The 16607-nt window shown below is 47.5% G+C and overlaps 1 protein-coding gene across 6 annotated transcripts in view; it reads right to left on the bottom strand.

Moving 5' to 3' along the window:
* Positions 1–8683: 8683 nt before the first annotated feature.
* Positions 8684–16607, bottom strand: part of LEF1 (lymphoid enhancer binding factor 1) — a 112659-nt gene continuing 104735 nt past the window's right edge. For 4 of the 6 annotated variants that reach the window (XM_028506465.2, XM_028506464.2, XM_036025556.1 and 1 more), the window contains one exon: positions 9755–9880. Coding sequence is in view for 3 of the 6 variants with exons in the window: in XM_028506464.2 (XP_028362265.1) it covers positions 9801–9880 (80 nt within the window). In the remaining 3 variants the exon portion in view is untranslated. Of the gene's footprint in view, positions 9881–16607 lie in introns of all 6 variants that reach the window. The other 2 variants (XM_028506466.2, XM_028506467.2) reach the window with 1 other exon arrangement.

Below are 16607 nucleotides of genomic sequence, written 5' to 3'. Positions count from 1 at the left end.
GGCGCTCGCACACCCCAACTGCAGGCGTCACTCCGGATTTTCTGCCAACACAGAGAAATAATGTTTTGTGAACTGCTTTTATTTTTTAAAGTTTTTAAAAAATATTTTTAATTACCATTTACATTTAATAATATTTTGTATTAGTTTCAAGTGTCTGGCACAGTGGTTAGACAGTCACATACTTTACAAAGTGTCCCCCCGATATTTCCGGTGCCCACGTGGCACCACACATAGTTATTACAGTATCATTGACTACATTCCCCGTGCTGTACTTCACATCCCCAGGCCAAGATAAACTGTTCATTTTTAAATCATTTTTATTTTTAAAAATGTTTTTATTGTATTTTTTTCCATTACCATTTAGTCCCCATATGCCCCCCTCCGCTCTGCGATCACCACAGTGTTGTCTCCGTCCATGAGTCCATTTTCCTTTCTCATAGCTCCTCTTAGTCATTGGCTTGTAAAAGTGTCCTCCAAGATAGAGTTTTGAAGCTAGAGAGGCATCAGAAACCCTGAGATCCCTAAGTTATGTGCCCAAGGTCACCAGAAATTTTGTAGCAGAGCCAGCATCAGAACTAGGCTTTGATGATACAATTAAATACAAAATAGCAAATTTGAGAATTTCAAATCCAGACTTTCAAACAGGAGTGTCCCCAAAACGGGCATCCTTGTTTGGTGTCCTGGGTCATAAGCCTAATGGTTGAGAGATTCCCCCTCCCCCCCCGACAGAAGGGAGCTTATTAATCTTTTTTTCTTGCATCTAACTATAGCATAATAGGAAAATAAATATGTACATTTCTACCACACACAGAACCTGGTTAGGAAACTTGTAGGTTATTCTTATAAAATATTTCCTAACGAAGAAAAGGAAGCACCTGTGATGCCACCGCCGTTTCCATTACTCAAGGTCACCGTCGTGGTCCCGCCGCCCACTCAGTCTGGGGCTGGCTCTCGACCTTTGCCGTGTGCTCTGGCCTTAGGAGGGGCTTCATTTCCTTTGCACTGACTGGACTGCCCACAGGATGTGGGCCCTTGTCCCGAAGATGGCAGGGCTCTTTCTTGACCACTGAATTCCAGGGAAGAGAGAAAACTCAGCAGTGTGACCACCAGCCTGCCAGGATGTGAGGGTCAGGGTCACAGCACTCTTTTTCTGGCTAAGATTCTTAAATGCACTTTTAGCCTACCAGCGAGTCAAAACCCTGGCCTCTGCCTCTGAACATCCTTTTATCACTTTCAAAAAATCTTTCTGTGCATCATGTTTGTGAACAGGAAGGCATCTTGAACATCCTCATAAATGCCTTAGTTGAGAGTGGCGTCCTCAGTAACTACCAGGTTTTAGGTCAAGAGGATTCTTTTCCCCTCCTCTTCCCTTTACTGCCTTCCTAGTGGTTATATTCCTACTGTAGAAGTGCAAGTTTGAGATTAGAAGGAAAACCACACAATTGATGAAATGGTTTGTTGAAAAAGATTGAGTGAGCCTCTGAGCATAGCTATCACGGAGACCTCGGTTAGGCTTAGCAAGGTAGTATTCTCTGAGAATAGTTTGGTTTTTTTTTTTTTTTTAATGTATCTTACTGGTTACGCTATTACAGTTGTCCCATTTTTTTTTCTCCCTTTTCTCCTCCTCTGCCCTGCACCCCCCTCCCTCCAGCATTCTCCCCTCCTTAGTTCATGCCCATGGGCCATACATACAAGTTCTTTGGCTTCTCCATTTCCTATACTATTCTTAATCTCCCCATACCCCTATTTTGTGTCTACCAATTATGCTTATTCCCTGTACATTCCCTGTACCTTTTCCTCCATTCTCCCTCTGCCCTTCCCTGCTTTTAACCCTCCATGTGATGCCCATTTCTGTGTCCAATTCTGTACCTGTTCTAATTGTTTGTTTTTGTTTTTTTTAGGTTCAGTTGATAGTTCTGAGTTTGTTATCATTTTACTGTTCATAGTTTTGATCGTCTTTTTCTTAGATAAGTCCCTTTAACATTTCATAGAATAAGGGCTTGGTGATAATGAACTCCTTTAACTTGACCTTACGTGGGAAGCACTTTATCTGCCCTTCCATTCTAAGTGATAGCTTTGCTGGATAGAGTAATCTTGGATGTAGGTCCTTGCCTTTCATGACTTAAATACTTCTTTCCAGCCTCCTATTGCCTACAAGGTTCCTTTTGAGAAATCAGCCAGTAGTCTCATGGCAACTCCTTTGTAGGTAACTGTCTCCTTTCCACTTGTTGCTTTTCAGATTCTTTCCTTGTCTTTAATCTTGGATAATGTAACTATGATGTGCCGTGGTGTGTGCTTCCTTAGGTCCAGTTTCTTTGGGACTCTCTGAGCTTCCTGGACTTACATGTCTGCTTCTTTTGCCAGATTGGGGAAGTTGTTCTTCATTATTTTTTCAAATACGTTTTCGATGTTTTACTCTTCCTCTTCTCCTTCGGGCACCCCTATTATTCAGATGTTGACACATTTAAAGTTGTTCCAGAGGTTCCTAAGCCTCATTATTTTGAATGCTTGTTTCTTCATTCTCTTCTGGTTGAATGTGTATTTATTCCTTCTGGTCCAAACCATTGATTTGAGTCCTGGTTTCCTTCCCTTCACTGTTGGTTCCCTGTATATTTTGTTTTATTTCACTTTGTATGGCCTTCACTACTTTATTTTGCAACAAATTCAGTCATTTCTCTGAGCTTCTTGATTACCAGTGTTTTGAATTCTGCATCTGATAAGTTGGCTATCTCTTTGTTGCTTAGTTCTTTTGAGTTTTGATCTGTTCCTTCATTTGAACCATATTTCTTTGTCTTGGCGCACCAGTCTGGATGAATGCTTCTTCTTTAACTCCTTGGTTGTGGGACTTCCATGTAGTTTGATTTTCTGGCAGTTCTGGTTGTTTGTTGTTTTTTGTTTTTTGTTTCTTTGTTTTTTTAAAAGATTTTATTTATATTTTTAGAGAGGGAAGGGGGGAGAGAGAGAGAGAGAGAGAGAAACATCAATGTGCAGTTGCTGGGAGTCATGGCCTGCAACCCAGGCATGTACCCTGACTGGGAATCGAACCTGCCACACTTTGGTTCGCAGCCCGTGCTCAATCCACTGAGCTACGCCAGCCAGGGCTGTTTTTGTTTTTAAACTGGTTGTTATCCTTGTGGTTATGGGAGGAAGCAAAGCGTATCTCCCTATGCCTCCATCTTGGCCAGAAGTCCTTATTCCCTGAAGAATAGTTTTAATGCTTAGGAAGACATCTTTGTAAATAAAAATTGTGGACCCTCAATGTGCGTAACATTCACTGTTAATAACAGTTTCATGTGGGGAAAAGGTTGTCTGGCTTCTTTTGATATCACTGTAAATCCTATTTCTGTTTTGGGGATTATTAACTGGCACAGCATGGGGGCAAGGTGGGACCAGATTTTGGAACTGAGAAACCGGTATAAAAGGATTCCCCACTGAGTGTTATTATATAGAAAGTTTTCTGATTCATTAACAGGTCAGCTTTTAGTAGCTTGTTGCAGACTCTACCACTAATTGACAGAAAAGGTAGAACTAATATGTTAGTTATGGCTTATACAACGTACTTTCTGCTTTCTCTCTTGGTTTTTCAATTACACTTTTCACACATTTGAAACAGGCTTTTGTCTTGTCCCGCCTTGATTTTAATCCTTTTAACATTTCAACCAAAGTAACTAATTAAATCTACTAAAAATACAAGGAATGACTAATTTTGTGGGACTAATTTTTTTGTAAACAGGCATTGATGCTATATAAATAGTAACAAAAAATACTTTGAACAATGGAAGCATTGCTGTTTTCTACTCATTTGGTTGTATAAATTCTATTTTTAAAATCAGTCTCAATATTTCGTAATCACAGTTTTTATTTCTATGGCAGAACAAATTTTAACTCCTGAAAGACAAAAATCCCATAATTGATACCAATTCACTGTTTTATTTAAACTCACCAAATGTAGCTGTTGCAGAATCAACCAGTTCTGCAACATGGTAAATGATTAATACCGTGGGCTTTGGAATTAAACAGATTTGGGATCTAGTGCTCATCTCCACTCTCTTTACCTGTGTAGTCCTGGGGGGTCGTCTTCTGGTCTGTCTGGGAGAATGGGCAGAATGACGGCCCGGATTCCATAGGGCTGTTGAAGACCAAACGACATGGTGGGCATCACACGTTGAGCACGCTGTGTTGCATAACACAGCAACCATGGCAGCCTCCTCTTTGCCCAGTTTGGAAGGAAGGCACAGCTCCTTCGCAGCCTACGGCTTATGGAGAGCCTGAACATCTTACACTCAAGGGGAGAGTGCTGAAGATTGGGAACAGCCAAGAGTCTTATAAAAGCATCATAGAAGTTCAGCTGTGGGTCCACCCGGGTAAAGATAAGTGCTGGAGATCCACACCTCACCCCCAGCCACTGTGGAAGATCTTCCCAAACTTCTGGGGAGGTGCTGGCAGGGGGACTCGGGAGGGAAGAGCACACGGGAAACCAGTGAGCTGCAGGAGACGCCTGTGCTGGAGTAAGTTACATTTTATGTACAGAGGGTAGACTGGGTAATTTAAGGCCCTAGAGAAAACACAAATATACAGGAGAGAGGGTCCCCAGGTTTCCCTAGCACGGTAGTTAGGGAAATGGTAGAATGTGAACGGAAGAGAAACTGCCCTCCCATAGTGCAGTTTGTCAAGGCAAAGCCCCTTTGCGCGGTGGGTGACGATGCGGGCCTTCATCCCTGGAGACGGCTGCTGCGTGGGTATGGTGCTCCCGGCCTCCGTAGGACACCTCAGCCTCCTTACTGGGATGGTCCACCCAAAACCTGTAGTCAATTTTTAGGCAAGCAGGTATTAGAAGGGAAAACCTCCTAGAATGAGAGCTCTGGGTCCTGCTTCCTCTTCAACAGCCATCCACTGCACGGTGTTTAGAGGACAGGGAACTGAGAAGCTTCCTGAACCAGTGCTGGGAAGAAGACACGTTTGAACTGAGCAGCTGCTTGGGGCAGTTTGAAGTACTGAGCCCTATGTGCCTCATCCTGGAGCTGTGGGGAGGCTTTGGCGTTTACTCTTGGGGAGGTAGATCACCAGAGCTTGTTAGCCTCCGTGTCCAAGTCTCAAAAGGGAGGCGGTGGCACCACATCGGTGTGTGGTGGGAGCACCGCTGTCTGGCCCTGCTGGGTCAGCTCTGTGGGCCGAGTCCGGGGAAGAGATGACCACCAGCAGACTGCTCCCCAGGTGAGCAGCTCTTGCTCCACAGATGTCAGATGAAAGGGTGGTGCACTCGGGAGGGAGGGCTAAAGGGCCGAGTCTGCACGGCTGACAGAGACTCGTGCTTCTCCACACACCCTGGTCTCAGACTGGCTGCCCTTTCAGCGCTCCGTCTCTTGTGGATTCTGCCAGTAGCTGGCATGGCATTCTTCACTCACAGGCCTGTGGTTGTCATTAATGCGTTTGCCTTGATTTTTCTGTTATCTACCCTTCCCTGTTAAGTTTCCTGTGTATTGGGGGTTTTCTTTTGCTAAGAGAGAGCACTAGTTTATAGGGGCCTTTTACAGAAATCACAGGTATGTCAAATGCCAGGCGGTCACTGAGGAACAGCAGAGCTCATTCACGGACATGCAGTTCGCAGCCCCTGCCCCTCCGCAGTGACCGCAGCGACTGCAGCCTCCTGAGGACTCCACTCCAGGTTCTTGACCATGGCTTGGGCCTCCCCATCCCTGCTCTTCTGGGGCTGTGGGTGGCGGAGACTGGAGGGGCGAAGAGAGGCGGTCATCCTAAGCTTCAGCATGGAAGTTGGAGTAACAAGCAATTGCAGAGTAAGAAAAATACTTACAAACAAATCAGCATAGATGACTCAATACAAATCAAACTGCCCATTCTCTGTATTTCCTTGGTCTTTGGTGCAGAACAGACTGGTTGGTCCTGGCTGCCTGTTGTGTCCGTGGACAGAAGAAATGTGCTGACGGCTGTATGACCATAGGCAATACAGAATGGTATTTTTTTACAGTGGGCAAAAAAAGTATGTTTAATAACCACTTACAGAACAATTCAAGGGGAAATTCATTTATTAGCTATTTCCTGTGTGCCAGGTGTCTCTCTTCTGTGCCCCTCGCCATAGCTTTGTAGAGGTCAGTGATCTCCTCATCGAGCCCGCAAGGAGGTGTGCTCGGAGGGGTAGGTGCACCGCGCCCAGCTGTGGTGGGAGGGGTGTGGTCCAGCTCCGAGTGACTGAACCTGGGCTTCTGCTGCGCCGCCTCCTTCCTAACTCGGAGCCTGGTCTTTAAAGTCCAAATTCCTATTCAGGAAAAGGATGTCTGCACATTATAACAAACGCAGGTGGTGAATAAGCTTACAAACAGTAGAAACATTTTCCTCGTGTACAATTATTCCAGCATAGCCCATGGCAGGTGCACCGTGAAATGTACTGAGTGAGGGCACACCAGTCCTTGCTCTTTATCCCAGTCACCGGCCCACAGCCCTGCCCCATGGTAGACATAAGCATTTTTTCCTCACATGGGCAATGAAGTAAACAGCCAGTTTTCACTTGAGTTCTTTGGGGTTTACCCCAAATTATTCATTCCATATTACCTAATATGTCTAAAGCTCTAACTTAGGTTGATTCATGTGAATGATGTTTAATAACTGCTCTGGCTACACCCCTCCCCGAGCCTCCCTCAGAACCACTTCGGAGAAGAGTGGGATTATATAGGTTTTCCCCTCTCTAATGGGAAGGTTAGCAACTTCTGAAATGGTATTTATTTACTAAGTGACAGCCAACAAAATCAATGATCTTATGTTTTCCCGCAATACACCTTTATAAGCAGCATTTTGAGCCACACTCTATTAGTATTAAGATGCTTAATTGCAAACTTTCCAGTTTCTATTAAAAAGCAGTTCAAAGTTTTGTGTGTATGTCTGTACGTATTCCTGGGAGTAAGGCAGCTCTTAAAATTATGTATAAAAATAACATCCCGTGGCACGTGTAGTAAGTGTGATTGGCGCAACGACTCCGTCATGTGGCATTTCCCCCTTGTCTATCAGAACCATGTATTGCTCCCTCGTGGCTTTTCTTAAGAGGAGAGCCACACGGACGTCGTGTTAGTGCTCATGGACCCCGATTAGAGGTTCCACATTGTTGCAGCCTTAGACCAAACTGCAGATGAAACAACGATCATACTTAGGACAACTGTAGTCACGAAACTGTTCAGAAACACCCCTTCTAAGGGCCAGCATGCTGACTGTGACCTAAGAGGAAGGTTGGCTCCTAGAAAAAAGGCGGACCCACTCTCCTCCTCAGGGCACACGGTTGAGCTCGGAGCCTGGGGCTGGGAAGAAAGCCTCATGGCTCCCAGACCGAGAGAAGCGGTGGCTGGGTGGCCCCCGGGAAAGCTTCCATGGCCGGTGTCTCTAGGGGGCCCTTGACTCTCCTACCCCAGCACCACTGTCTGAAGAAAGCAACTGTAACATTCAAGTTCTCTGGGAAAAGTTACTCTGAAAGCAAATGTGAAAAAGGAGGGGACTGAATGTAGGGGAGGAACTACTGGTTCAGAGAGGATGCAGACAACCCATTTCAACATTTATTCATCTTTTCTATCAAAAATGTGGAGGAGGAGGAACCAAGGGAGAAGACTTAAGTGGGCTTTGGGCAAGGCCTGAGTCTCAGATCTATATCTTTGCTGTTTACGTGATGGAGAGAATTTTCTCACTAATGGGTTTCTTTCCAAAATCCAGAAGACCCCATCAATATGTTGCAACAACCTTTGCTGGCCCCCACCCCCCCAAAAAGTAACACTTAAATACCACTTCTCACATCATTTTGTTGGATTTTCTAGTCAACTCCTGAAAAGAGCACAATGGGTGCTTTAGACAGTTTTACCTACTTGGTTCACATACATTTAAAAAAAATTAAGAGCCCTGGCTGGTGTGGCTCAGTGGATTGAGCACTGGCCTGAAAACCAAAGGGTCTCCGGTTCGATTCCCTGTCAGGTCAGGGCACATGCCTGGTTGCAGGCCAGTAGGGGGCATGTGAGAGGTGTCGATGTACTTCCCACATGATGATTCTCTCCCTTTCTCCCTTCCCAACTCTAAAAGTAAATAAAATCTTTTTAAAAAAACTTGAGATTTTTCAAATGAATATGAAACCCTTGTAACAAGTAGGTCCCCTGAACACAGAATAGACATTTCTCCCTGGTTCAAGTTTAGGACTAAATGAAGAGGAATTGGAGAGGTTCCAGAGGATAGTAATAAAAATGATTAAAGGACTGATGATGAAAGGTTCAAGGAATTGGGATTACTTAGCCTGGAGAGGAGAAATCTGAGGGGTGATTTAACGGCAATCTTCAAGTACAGTATGTGGAGGATTACAAGTATGGTAGCCAGCTGTTCCCCAGCTGTACTGAAGGTTGGAAAGAGGAGATAGGATTTCAGTGAGAGATTTAGGTTACACCAGTAGTATGAGCGGTCCTCGTGCTAGTTCAATGGATGGGAAACCACTGGTCAGTCCCATCTGAATCCTGGTGACACCCTCCGCTTCGGCCCTGGTTTCCGTCCACACCTGGGAACGAGGGGGCCAGGCCCACCCCACACAAGCACCTTTGAGGAGAAAGTTGCGCCCGCAGCACCTCGGACCGCTCTGGCCTGGCCCTGGGTTTAGCTCGCCATTACCAACTCCAGATTAGCAGGAACTTCACTCTTTTAAAATGTTACACTTTAAAAAATGTTTTATTACAAAGCTTCTTTTAAAAAATGCTCAGCACATTAACTCAAACTGGAATGACAAACGTTAGATGACAGTCTGGGGCGAAGGCTGTGCCTTGCTGTTTAAAAAAATGGGTACATCAATGGTCATTTTAACAAGTGGCATAAAATTCCACTAACTGGCTAATAAAAACAGATACAAATACAGAACATTTAAAGTAATAACAATTCAAGTGCTGGGCTTTTTACAAGAAGGGGTGAGAAGAAATGAAAATTCACTGCAAACTGGTCTACTGAAAGTATCTGTTAAGGTTTACCATTAAAAAAAAGAAGAAGAGATCAGAAGAAAAATAAAATGAAATACGTAGTACTGCCCACTGCTACCGACAGAGTGGATCCGGCTGTTACGTTTATTCAGCTCTGTCGAACACCTTCGGAGACAGAGAGGCCACTATTTGTTACAAGTCATTCACAGAGAAGCCACTTACTGGACAAGATGCTGCTCAAAACAAAGGTGGCTTCTTTCCATTTCATTTTTATTTTAAACTTTTCCAGATCTTTGAATTTTACTTAAAAGCTCATAGCTAGCAAAATATACAAGAAAATTAAAACTAAAAAGTGTAAATTAAAAAAAAAATTCAAGTTTAAAAAAGCAAACGTTAAGATTGATCCTTTTGCACTGTTAAATAAAAGCTTTGGGAGAAAGGAAGAGGAAGAAAAGCGAAGACGGAGACAAAGAGGGGACTCTTCCACAAGGCCCCCACTGGGACGCGGGAGGGCAGGCTGGCTGCCGGCCCCAGTGGCTGGTGGCAGCCCAGCAGCCAAGCGACCGCCCTGGCTGGAAGGAGACGGGCATGGATGTGAGATGCTGGGGAAGGGCGCGGGACGTGAGGGAGGCGCGCTGCCCAGCGGGCCCAGGGCCTGCTAGCAGACTCATGTGCTTTTCAATTTTCTTTAAAAAACCTTTAACGCTTTATTTTGGAACTTGGCTCTCGCAGCAGATGAACGGGGGTTTGGCAGTGATTGTCTCTATGGATCAGTGTCTCTAACAGTGACCTCAGAGTGAAGTTGGTGTCGGTTCTCATTTGGGGTCGACTGGGCAAGCCGTGGAGACAGTCTGGGTTTCAACAAGCTTCCATCTCCAGAAGAGGTCCCGGGGCCGCTGCCTTGGCTTTGCATGTTGGGAATGAGCTTCGTTTTCCACCTCAGGAAGGAACACAGGAAATGCTGTTAATGTGGATTTGCCACAGGCCTTGAAAAGGTTTTAACCTCTACTGACTACAGTCTATGACTTAAGGTCTCTGCACTTAATTAATCCACTTTTTGATTTGGTGATGGTTAAAACAAACTGCACGGCAGCCCCAAGTCCCCAGACTACGTGAGAGGTACGTACATTTTACTGAAATCTTTATTTTGGTTCCATGTATGTGTTTATGTGTATACATATGTATGTATGAATGTATGTATGATGTGAAATCGATTTTTTTGAAATACACTTAATACTTTGGATCATGGCCAAACATGGATTGTAATGGTGGGCAACAGCCAAATCAGGGAAAGAACCGTCATGTAAATAAAGGGTGTGGGTTTGTGAGTCCTCTGTGGGCGCCCATTGTGTGATTCTACTAACGGGACCAAACCGTACCGCAACCAGCCCGGGCACGCACGCGCCCCTCGCAAGCCCTCACGCCCGGGGTGTGCCCGGTCCACCGCATTCAGTCCAAGGTGCACAGGCCTCTCCAATTTTACTTAAGATTTTACAATTCTCAAGATTTTTCCTTCCTGATAACTAGGATCTCTAATGTTAGCCTTGGAATGTACACTTGACAAGTATTTAAGTAATTGTTGTTTAATATTGCTGATGATAATGACTTTTCACAAAGGAAAATCCCCAAATCCCAAAATGAGCTGAGATTTTAATAAGCAATTAAAAATAAAATATAACTTCATAACAGGATGAGACAGAGACAAAAGGAAAGTGAAAGCATCCCAAAGTTTGGTTCCTTCACCCAGGAGAGCACCTGCCTCCCCTGCTTTGAACTTGGGGAGGCAGGTGCCTGACGATCTCAGGTGAATCCCAACCTTCTGTGTTTGTGCTGTCCTTGTCACTAGCAGTTTTCTTTCAAAATTCATTGTAACAGTGAACTTCTTCATGCTTTTAAGTGAGTGGAAAGAGACAACAGAGAAGAAACAGAAGGATGCTTTGAAACTGTTTAACAACAAAAGCTAAACTTTGGATGGGGGGTTACAGTTGCAAAGCACTGTTTACGGAAGGAGAGAGCTCAGCGAGACAGAACTGCCCCGGGGAGGAGAGGCCAAAGGCCCTCGGAGCACAGGGAGCCCGGCAACGTGTCAGCTGTCGCTGGGATGACTGCAACATCACCAATGCTGGCCCTCAGAATGACTCCTCGGAACTGGAGAAACTATCTGCATATCTGGGTAGTTACCGAAAAAATAATACAAACAAAAAACAGAAGGAAGTCAGCCACAGGGTGCTGGTCAGCCGAGGAGGTCTTCAATGACAATTTTAATTCCTGTCTCCTGCAAAGTTACCCTTGCCCTGTTTAACAGGAAAACACACACTACCGTGTTGTGGTTTTCCAAATGTAAGCAGGGTACCTACTGACCCCTCACCCTGGAGGACCAGAGCGCCGCAGGACCCTGTCTTCCGCAGGAGAAAGGAGCAGAGCTCAGGGAGCAGTGAGGGCACTGCGGTTCTGCAGCCCAGATTCTCACGGGTTTGCTCCGGACTGCTCCTGCTGAGGAGGGACGGCCTTGCAGCCCTGGCCTCGGGGCTCAGGGCAGCTGAAGACAAGTGCTGTGGCTCAGAGTGGACTAGCCATCAGAAGCCAGGAATGTCTGCAGGCTGAGGGGGACAAACTGTCCCTCTGTTGGTACTGTCCCTAATCCCAACCGCAGCCTGACTCTGAGGTCTTGAGGTCAAGACCTCCGCGGCTGCGGTCCCATGCTCGAGCGGGGCTTGGCCCTGCCAGTCGGCCGCAGCCCGCACCGGTGCTCGGTGCTCGCCCAGGCATCCTTCCCCTCGGACCTCACCCCAAAGAGCCCCACCTCCCTTTTTGAGCTGAGCACAGTACTAGCATAATTGTTAAAACAAACTTGGCCGTCCAGAGGGGCTATTTACTGCAGAGATAATGTGTACTTCCAGAAAGAATCTCAACATCTACTAAAGCCACTTCTTTCCAAGTAGTTGCACATGTCCCCACTATTATTTCATTATCTCAGTGCATTTTTACAAATCATCCTGAGAAGTGGACTTCAGAACTCCTCTGTACAAGTGTCAACCAGAAAAGCACCTCATCCCCACTGGACACTTTCCCAACAGTGGAACCAACATTTAAGTAAATTGGTAAAGGAACCATCTTGCTCTCAGATGAGGCAGTCTGAACCTAGTTGCTCCTATAAATACGAGGGTGTCAGGGTGGACCAAGGCTTAGCTCCAGACGGGACAGATGGGGGCCTGACAGCGTTGCTTCACAGATATAAAACTGGTCAGATCAAGAGTCTTTTCAAGAAACCACAGGCATGACGCTCGGAGACTGGAGACTTCCCACATCTAAGGCTTCACTGGGAGGCTGTGGCGAGGCCGGGCCGGGCCAGGCGAGCCCCAGCGCAGCCCAACCCACCAGTGAAGTTGGTGCAATCAAAGCCGCAATTACTGCTCCAGCTTCAAAGGGAGCCAGTTAAAGCTCAGGTTCCCTCCACCAGGAGTCACTATGGCCGGTGGGCCACCGTTTGCAGAGTGGATTTCAAGGAGGCACAAGGTGACCCCCTCCCTCCAGCTGAAACCCATGATGTTCTTTTTCCTGGACCAAACTCCAATCTTGACAAAATATCCCAGTAACCAAACAGAACCAGAAACCCAAACGGGCAGAATCATTTATTAGGAGCCCAAAGGAAAATCTGAAGATTTCCAGATGGACCTGTTTGGGGGAGATGAATAGCACTAACTCGGAGGCATTACAGCTTTCTAGGCCTTCACTTAAAAGAAGTGAAGAAAGGAAAAGGGGGTAATTCCTGCCCCATCAGCTCTCAGGTAGGAAGCCGAGGGCTTTGCTGGCCCATACCCTGTGGCTCCGCAGCCCAGCCCCCTTCCCCAGGGTGGTGCTCTGTCCTGACTGGCGTAGCCAGCGGGGCGGGGGCAGGTGTGGGGGGGTGGGCATGGGACAGCAGAGCTGTCGGTAGGAACATGTGAAGATCTGCCCCCCCCGCCCACATCTGGTGTCAGGTAATATCACAGCCTTGTTCAGAAATGGTGAAGAACCCAAAAAGGCAGGTTGGAATAAAAGATCCTTCCTTTACCCCCCACCCAAATGTTTCTAGTGAGGATCAGGGCTTTAAATGTTTTAAAGTTATGGCATGAAACTTGAGGAGAGGTATCAGAGATGTGTTTTGTGAGAGGGGCACAGAGGCAGATTTTAATCACGAAGACTGCCGTCCAGCAGCACACTACACACTTTATGCCGGCTGCCTATGTGTTTTGGCCTCGCCACACGGCTAGCCGACCGAAGCCTGTCATTTCAGGGAACGAACTCTTGCTTTACACCACGTCATGGGTGCAGGCGAGGAGAGGCGCAGACTTCCAGCGCAGGGAGTGGGCATGGCAGGGCGAGCCTGGCCATTGTTTTAGAGGGCCTTGGGCATGTGGTCTCAGGGACTGGAGCCAGGTACCCCCCTCAAGGGCACTTAGGCATCCTGGTTCCATGTGGGTCACTGCCTTGTTGCTTCCGTGGTGGTTGGTCTGTCTGCAAGGAGCTAGGGACGGGGGAGGAACAGCAATGTGCACTGAGCACTGGTGTGCTGGGCACTGGGACAGTCCCTCACTTGTACAGTGTCATGTCACCATCACCCCGGCTCCATGGGTTTCCCTCTGTTTACAGACGAGGACCTTGGGACTGTGTGAGGTTAAACAACTTGCCTGAGGTCACCCAACTAATGGGTGGCAGGATGAGCTTTTGAGCCCTTAATACTGTTCTCTCCACCACACCTTTCTCCTCATTCTGCCAAAAACAATAAAGTGGCTTCCCTGAAGCACGTGGACAGCTTTAGCATAGCCACCTCACTCATCTGGGCATCACTCAACCAGGCAGCCTCCGTTGTAAAGAACACAGCTGAGGAAAACGAAGTGACCGAGCCTCCAGCTATCACAGTACTGCCGGGAAATTCACTCACAAACACAGCGCGCCTTACCCTTCCTCACGAGAGTGACCTCCATGTGCCAATGCGGGCCCCAGTTACTGTTCATTTTTATTTTATTTAAATAAGCTTTGTTTTCTTATTCTCAAATTCACCTAATGTCAGAAGGGACATATTGCTATATGGGAGAGGTATAGTCTCAATCAGAAAAGGGATACACAGAATATTGAAAGAGCAGATTTTTAAAAAATCCAACGTGACTTGAGGTCACTAGCAGAGAGCCAACCAAGGTTTCGAGAGATCTGGAGGGGAAAAAAAGGACCGTTGCCGACAGCAGCCACTCCCTGTCAGCACGGGGCGCGCGGTGGGGCGCATGGTGAGCCGCACACACGGTGGGGTAACGATGGGCGGTGTGAAGAAAGATTCAGTTTCAATGTATTCTCTGTTGAAGATAGAGTTACACCCCAAAAAGTAAAACATTGCAGGCTTTGTTAACTCCAATAAGAGGTAAACCTAGAGTTCTCCGGGAAACCCCATTATTCAGAAGGGCTAATTTTCTCTATTGTTCCAGATGGCTCAGTGACAAAAACATTCAATTAAACAAAATCTGTCCAATGTACATTTTCAGTTCCATCAGCCATTCCTGTGCATGATCTTAATTCACTGTCATGAACAACACTAAATATTAAATGTCTCGAGAGGGTTTTCATGAGCCTCACATTTCCATCCCTCTCCTGTACTTTAATGACACGTGATCAACTTTGATGACCAAGGGTCCAGTTCCCTGTTTCTGTCACCCAACGCAATGTACATGCAATTCTAGCTCTTTTGACCACAGAAGGAGGATGAGGAATTGGTGGCCAGGACACTGCGGCACAGAAGAGATTTTTAAAGCTTTCGCCATGTGCACAGTCCCCTCCCAGCCTCTTCACTAACACACAGCTGTCCAGACAGAACCTCCCGGCCTGCGAGTTGGACGGGCCACAGCTGGTCACAGAGCTGCGGCACACACCTGCCGGGCTGCTGCCCGGCGCTCCTCTCGTGCCCACTCCTCACACCCGCGGTCGGAGCAGAGGGCCCTGACAGCCATCTGCAGGGTGACCATCGCCTCTGGCCACAGCCCACAGCGGCTCTGGGCAGCAGTGTGACCATTCTGGGCCCACCAGAGGCCCTTCTCTGGAACACGAAGGCAGCACCATCTCTTTGGGACAGCAACACTGAGATGACACACAGGCGTGGGCATTCTGCATGAGTGGATCAGAGAGCTCGGGGAGTCAATCTGCAGGAGGGAGGGTGAAGCACTTTTCAGGGAACGACTGGCATAAGGGGCAGGGAGAGCATTTGGAGAACTTTCCAGGCCCTTCTCTAGTGCTTTCCTCTGCATGCTCCCGTACCCTTAAAGCGGTGTCCCTACCCTGCCTAGGCTCGCGAGTGACCTGAGGGCTCCCGCCACAGGGGTGCAAATAAGGCGCCCTGCAGAAGGGGCACAGTTTGAAAGCCTGCAGTCCACACACAGCACAGTCTAGACACAGCGTCCTTAAGCACCCACCACCATCGAGGACAGTGTGACCAAGTCTGCCCTCACTTTCAGATGCCGATTTTCCCTGTTGAATGTTCTTACTGTGGAGTCCCTAGTAAGGAACACTGCAGTCAAGTTGACGAGTTGACGAGATAAGCAGGGATTCTTGGACACACACAGGAGGAGGGGAGGCACAGGCAGGCCACCATCTCAGACAGGAACACACGCAGGGACGGGGGTGAGCGTGAGCCTCTCCTGGCCACGGAGACCTCCATTCCTGAGCAGACTGAACCATCGCCCCTGGCAAGATGAATGACCTCATCCGAGATGAATCTGGATCCAACCACCATGGCAAAAGGCCGACAGGAGTGCCCCTGGGTGCAGCCTGCGCTGGAAGGGCCACCTGCCCGAGCGGCAGGCATGTGCACTTTCCTGGGAAGTGCTGCCGTACAGCCACAGCCACCAGGGCCGCTGGTCACCCCTGGGTCTCCCTGGTCTGGCCTGATGGCCACCCACTTGCTCCCTTCCCGCTCCCTTCCCAGGAGCCCCTCAGCCCCACGCGTCTCCTTCTTGTTTAGTGACAACTCTGGGCTGGGGCTTCCTCGGTGTTTGACACACTCAGTGCCTAAGTCAGTGACAAAAGGATGAATGATGGAAAACAGAATGCCATTTTTTTCTACTTTCTCATTGTCAAAACCTTAATTTTTACTTTGAGACTTTAGACAAGACTTTTCTAGCTGCTTCCAGCTCTATCACTTGGTAGGAGCATGGCTGCACTTTCTAACTGGGCACGCCAGACCAGAGGCAAACACCCAGAGGCTTACTGGCACTTAATGGGGTGACCACAGTCACACTGTGGAAGACAGGTCAGAGCAGAGTTCAGGCAACAGTGTCCAACGCAGCAGGGTGAACTTCAGAGACTGTATGGAATAAACGTTTTTTCAACAAGACCACCGAAAACATTAAATATGTGCCCTGACCGCAAGGGCAGGGGCCCCTCTCCAGCCTCGGACAAGGCTCCTGAAGGTGTCTCCTGCCCCACACTGCAGCCAGTCAGCTCTGGAGGGAGGCCTCACAGCACCCAGGGGCCCCAAGCTCCCAAACCCCAGCCACCTCACTGGGCTCACAAACACCACCTTCAAAGGGAAAGCAAGAAACAATTTTTTAAAAGATACAAATCCAAGTACTGCACAATGAACTATCGTGTACTATACTGTACTAGAAATTACCTCTCTCACGTACGTATCTCTCGGCCCCA

Source organism: Phyllostomus discolor, chromosome 1 (genome assembly GCF_004126475.2).
Source record: "Phyllostomus discolor isolate MPI-MPIP mPhyDis1 chromosome 1, mPhyDis1.pri.v3, whole genome shotgun sequence".
Lineage (NCBI taxonomy): Eukaryota > Metazoa > Chordata > Mammalia > Chiroptera > Phyllostomidae > Phyllostomus > Phyllostomus discolor.
Note: the sequence above shows the minus strand (reverse complement) of the source record. Positions and strands in the feature narration are given on the sequence as shown.